This window comes from Plectropomus leopardus, chromosome 6 (assembly GCF_026936395.1).
Source record: "Plectropomus leopardus strain MGB_pleo_1.0 chromosome 6, ASM2693639v1, whole genome shotgun sequence".
Taxonomy (NCBI): Eukaryota; Metazoa; Chordata; class Actinopteri; order Perciformes; family Serranidae; genus Plectropomus; species Plectropomus leopardus.
The window spans coordinates 19,022,270-19,028,374 of NC_142181.1; the positions used below are offsets into that span (position 1 = coordinate 19,022,270).

Here is a 6,105-nt window from a genome sequence, read left to right on the forward strand (position 1 = left end):
CTCAAATACCATGAAACTCACATACAAAAAAGGCTTTATTGGAAGTTAAAGTGGGCTCATTACAAACACAGAACACCTAAAAAACAACATCAACAACAATAGGAGTCATATAAAACAGCATTATCTTTAAAAAGAAAGGGAAAAAAAGACATGTATTATTATTGTAGGCTATATCAAAAACCAGATGTGTAGGCAATATCTTCTTCCTGTCCTCTCCCAGCACCAGCTGTCCTCAGTCAGGCATATGTGATGACTGCATACTCCGAGTTGGTGCTCATCTTGCGGCTGACCTGCTGGGGGACATGCAGTCTGTCAGCTGACCGGGAGGCATGTAGGTGACACCTGGATTCATCTCCCCACCACTGGAGAGGAAGCAGAGAAAAACTCATGCAGCATGCTTCGAATAGCAAGATTTGCTTAACAGTGCTGGGGACCTCTCCTAGAGAGTATTTAATAATATTACCACTGATACTAAAAGATAAAACTGTTTTCATTATGTGTAACAGCAACACATCTACTCTAGGCCACCACTTGTTACTCCAAAATAACTTATAACGTAATTTGGTCCAGGCTACATTTTAACCTTGCAACTTGCAGAAGTGTAAACCAACATTAAAAGTGACTTGTTAGACAATGTATCTATTCAGCTGCCAGTTTATGAGGCGCATCCAGCTAATTCAACACCCCTGCAATAAATCCTACCTTCACAAAGGTTATTAGCTGTGAGAGAGATGTTAATTCAATTTTATGGTGATTTTGGAGCCTTTAGTTTGTGGTGCTGTTAAAGGGTAACTTTTCAACTTTGACCCTATTTTTCATGTTTTTGTGTCTAGGAGACTAATTAGAACAACAATATTAAAACTGCTGAGTAACAGGCTGCAATGTAACCACTAAGGGCATTTGGCATTGTTGTTTTACATCCATTAAAAGTGCTTAAATCTGCCGGCTCAGATTATTAGGATTCCCTACAGAGAATGGCCTTTAGTTAAAGAGCAAGATCATTTTTGTTTAACCCAAAACAGCCTTAAAATCGCTATTGCTGAACCAACCAGACTCCACTTAAATAAAATATAATTTTAGCATGTATAGAGCCAACATATTTTTACATCTTTAAGGGTTAAATTAAGGATTTATTTAGCCGAACCAGAGCTGGTGTTTGTCGAAACATTGGAGTATTATTTTCGCTTTAGAACTTTAAATGATTGTTTGTTTGTTTGTTTTATGATGATAAAAATTACAGTTTATTTAAGCTGAATCTGCTGTGGTGCAGCTTGTTTTGCAGCGCTAGCTGCAGCAATCGTATTTAATAATGGATCAGTTATATAAATTTTTGTTCCCATTAGTCAGTTCGACACAAAAACATGCAAAATAGTGTCCTGATTGAAAAAACAAAACAAAACAAAGTTACCATTTAAATTGTATTGCATAATACTATGATATGTTGCATATATTAAGTCTTTCAAGTTGACATAAATTCCAAATAAACTGGCAAATGACTATATGTTTATTTGTATAACTCTATTTAAACAAGTAAGATATGCTTAAGAAGTGCTAACATTATGACTAAAATACATATGTGCAGACTCCACATTTTCTTGTGTGGCAACCCCATAGTGATGCCTTACACACAGAGTAGCTCCTCACTCCCCTCAAACCTCGAGCTGTCTTTAAAGCATAGCCAATTAACTGCTTATTGATTTAAGCTGATATATTCTGCGTCACCTTGTTCACGATCAACAGTAAACTATAAAAAATAAAAACAGCATAGGCATGTACCTACTTTACATTCATGCAGGTGATCTATTATTCATATAATACAAAGGAGAAAAAACATTCAGTAAGAAAAACACACAAACATATTGACTCTGAAATCTCGTCCCTCACCTCTTTTTGATCTCCAGGAGTCAAGTAGCAGACCTGGGTGAGCTCTGGCGTACTGACACCTCGGACAGTGATCATTATGTCAGCGTATGGAACCTCAGTGTCGCTCTCATTGTCTGGGTCAAAGAAATTTTGAAATGTTTTTGTATTGTAGACAGTGATGTGTTAACAAAAATAACTGTGTTGCTGCTGATCCAGAGATCATCTTACCTGATGTAGGAATTCTCAAAGTCACTCTTTCACTTTGTGTTGAAAGTGACCCTGTGGAATATGACAGGTATGAATAGCAGGACTTTTTTTGGGATTTTTTGAAGGCCAAAGTATTATATATTTGATATTTTAAACTGTTTACCCTTCACTGGTGAGGGGACAGCGTGAGTTGGCAGTGGCGAGCTGAAATGGGAATGGATAAAGAAATTAAAGAATATACACAATCACAGATTTTAAAAGGTAACTGAACACAAATTTACCCAAATAGTCATTTTCAATTGTACTCACCCAGACCTTGACACAACAGCCCCCCCTGGAATGCACACAGTGATATAAAGATCAAATTATTTGTATTTCCTTTACAGACATGTATGTTCATAGTGTTATATTTCATGATCACCTTTATCATCCCAGCTCTGTCTGCTCCGGTTCAGACACAAGTAAACAGCCAATGCTGCAAGCACCATGGCCACAGCAACCGTAACTGTTGCTAAAACCTTAATTCCAGTAAATTCTCCTGTTAAAATGGAAACAATAATATTAACTTATATTGTATTTTGATTGAAATTATATAGAATGCAGTCACACATTATAACTCAATGCATTTCTTCTAAGTGCCTTCTTACCTCCACTTGAATATTTTGGCATAGCAGGAAGAGATGCTGAGAAATGTAAAATATAGTATATATAAAAAATGTATAGTTACAATTGTAGAACATTTAATATCAGACATGGTCCTCAAGGTCCTCACCATTTTTAGTTCCAGTCTTTGGGGCAACTGTCCAGTTTGGGGTGCTTGTTTGAGCTGAAACAAAGCAAAAACTAATAAATAAATAAACACTGAAATGAATCTATTTCCAGCTTTGTAATATATATTTTTTAAATAATAGCCAAAGAAAAGATAAAGGCTGATATATACAGATTTTCATATACTAACCTTTCAGTTGCAGTAAAACAATCCGCTCTGTTTTTTGTGGAATTAGCGGGTCATCTGTGGCTTGTGTGTAGCAAGTGTAGTTCTTCTCGAGATCTTCAGTGGACACATTTGATAGATGAAGGGATGTTGTGCAAAAGTTTTTGCTGAATGTCCCGTGACAGACAGAGTCATCTGATGCTTTACTCCAACAGCCACGAATAAATCCAGTGGAGCAATTGTAGGTGCAGTTTAATGTAAGAGAGTCCCCTAATGCTACAGCCAAGAAACCAATGGGTGTTGTTGTGTGAAGACAGCTCACAGAATCTGCAGAGAGAGCACATTTCAGAAAAAAAAAACAAAAAACATTACATCAGATACATGCATATGTATTTAAACAACTTAATGTACCTTGTGTAACCCAGAGCAGGAGCAAAGTGAAGTGGACTGTGATCATCATTGTTGTTCTGATTCCTGCTGCCTCAAAACATGCAATCAAATATGTTGTGCTCAAAATATGTTGTGCTCACAAAGTTTGCTGATGCTTGCACCTGCAGAGAAATACTGAAATACCCACACATATGCTCCAACCCCGGGGTAAGGGTACAGGAAGTGGTGAACAACAGGATTCAGAGATGTGTAAAAATAATACACATTTTCCATTATTGCACCTGACTTCCTGCAAGGTAAAAAAACAAAGCATATTCTCAATACGAAAAGTACACACAAACAAAATTTTACTTTTACATTAACAGTGCAAAGAGTATATTTTGCTTTTGACCTGAAAAGGAAACATGTGATAATGTGGCTTGCACATATTGTATCTGCAGATGCACCATTGCAGCTCACTCTCTGCTCAGAGGATGTGCCTCACATTCATTTTCCACTAACATTAAATTATTTATTATTAAATCCTCACAGTTTGAGGACAAAGGGGATCTTTTGTGATGAAGCTCTCAACGTTCGCATGCAGATTCATTTAATTGATTCCAGAAATCCATCTGCTTTTTCATATTTGTACGATATTTTCTTCTTTTTATATCCTCTAAATGAATTACACAGGTAACATAAATAATTGAAGTGATCCACTAACAGATACAATATCTGGGTTAGCCTTAGCACACACTCATGCATTATGAAAGGGGAAGGTTACAGTTACAGAACATCATTGCACTCCATTATCAGCTACGGCAATCACATGGGACTCACATTTCGTGCTCCTGCTTCACTTTCAGTGACTGAGGGCCTCTCACTTTCATGCCTTTAAGCAATCAGTCCTGCAGGCTCAGACCAAACAGTTTTGAATAAAAATTTGCGACAAAAATGAAATGGTGAAGACTTAATTTGAGATTTGGTGATAATGTGCTCATGGAAAGCAATGCACCTGTTATGTTTTTCAGCTTCATGGATTTTCGTGGTGTTAACACAATCTGGACTGGCTTCAGGTAAGAGCGATGGCTCTTAAAAATATTATCATTATATCATTATTATTTTTTACAGTATGTTTAACAAATGAAGGTAATTTAAGAAGAAACAAAACCCTTGACTGTACAGTCAAACATATTGACTAATAACAGACTTCTACGTCCTTCCTGGCATTAATTTATTTAATTAAGAATCATCTGAAGGCAGTGCTGACCTCCTCCTCAGTGAAGACATAAATGCAGATGAGTGTCCAGAGGGAAAATACTTCTCCCACCAGTTTTGTTTGGAGTGTCCCTCTGGTCATTTGTAAGTCATCAATCATCATTGAAGTTACTGACCTGTCTTAGCTACTTGTACTATATAAAAATACATAGAAAAAAACTTATTATGTTGCTCTTGTCATTGAATCACATGTAAGAAATAAGATTTAACATACAAATTGTGCCACTGCTACTGAGAAATTTAAGCCTACGTACATAATAAATGAACATCTTTCTGTTATATAGTTGTCCTGGCAATGTATCTGCACCTCATAGATGTCCACCAGGAACATTCAACCTCTACACTGGGAAAATCAGTATCAGCGACTGCAAGGTAAGAGACAGCTTTGGATTTAAACCCATTCACACATGACAAATTTACTCACATAATGTTTCACTGTTATTGCTAAGTGTTGGAGATATCAGCTGTAAAAATGTCTGCCTTCTCTCTTATATATTGGAACTATATGGCACTCAGCTTGTGGTGCTCAAAGTGCCCAAAAATAAATAAATAAATAAACATTTTAATGCTCAACAGCAATGTCTCTTTCTAGAAATTTTAACCTGGTTACTCAAGATAATCCAAAGACTTTATTGTGAGTAGTTTTGTGTAGGAACTGTTTTCTTTCCACCAAACTACACCTGCCAACTAGCTCACCTAGCACCACTGCGCTAACTATCATTAAGGACACAAATTATGTTTACAAATTGCGCTGTCATGAGCATGAGCATCTCGCTCGTGGTGTATGTAGAGAGAAAATAGTCCATGAGAGTGCTCATAAAAAGGTCTGTGGATTATCTTAAGTAACTAGGTCATCATTTCTGGAAAGATTTCTGGACATTGCTGTTGAGTTTTTCAAATGTATTTACTTGGCACATTAAGCACCAAAAGCCAGATGCCATTCTGTTCCATTATACTGGAGAGAAAGCATCTCTACAGCCAATATCTCCAACACTCAGCAACTTATAAAAAAAATCTAGACTGATACAGGTAAGAGGAAAAGATGCATTTTTGATTTTTGGGGAAACATTGTATGACAAGTAGCATCATTGTCATTATAGCTTCTTTACTCATTTGTGTATATTGCAGTTTTGTTTTCCAGGTCTAATCAGTACAGAGGACAGAGCGGACTGTAGGCTGTGTCCTGCAGGTTTCTCATGTGATCCAGCCAATGGGACCCTCTCTTTATGTCCTCCAGGACTACATTCTCCTGAGGGTGTTCAACAGTGTTTGCCGTGCCCTGTTGATTCTTTCTGCACCTCTGGATTTCCTATGAAAGTAACTATTACAGCAGACTATTTCAATTTTAAACCCATCGTCTTATATCTGAGAGAAAATAAAGTCTGCTCTGCCTTAAAAAGGGTTGGTTAAGTGTGCCTAATCTCAGTTGTATGTTTTTTTGTTCATTCATCTCT

The 6,105-nt window shown here is 36.9% G+C and overlaps 1 protein-coding gene across 1 annotated transcript; it reads right to left on the reverse strand.

Moving 5' to 3' along the window:
- Positions 1 to 17: 17 nt before the first annotated feature.
- On the reverse strand, positions 18 to 3,574 carry LOC121943597 (uncharacterized). The gene is made up of 10 exons (XM_042487158.2): positions 3,416 to 3,574; positions 3,029 to 3,331; positions 2,843 to 2,896; positions 2,718 to 2,753; positions 2,492 to 2,608; positions 2,380 to 2,404; positions 2,234 to 2,274; positions 2,092 to 2,142; positions 1,885 to 1,997; positions 18 to 362 (listed from the first exon to the last, which is right to left on the reverse strand). Exons 1-10 carry the CDS (start codon positions 3,462 to 3,464, stop codon positions 237 to 239), a joined length of 915 nt encoding a protein of 304 aa, XP_042343092.1. The 5' UTR covers positions 3,465 to 3,574; the 3' UTR covers positions 18 to 236.
- Between the last annotated feature and the right edge of the window lie 2,531 nt (positions 3,575 to 6,105).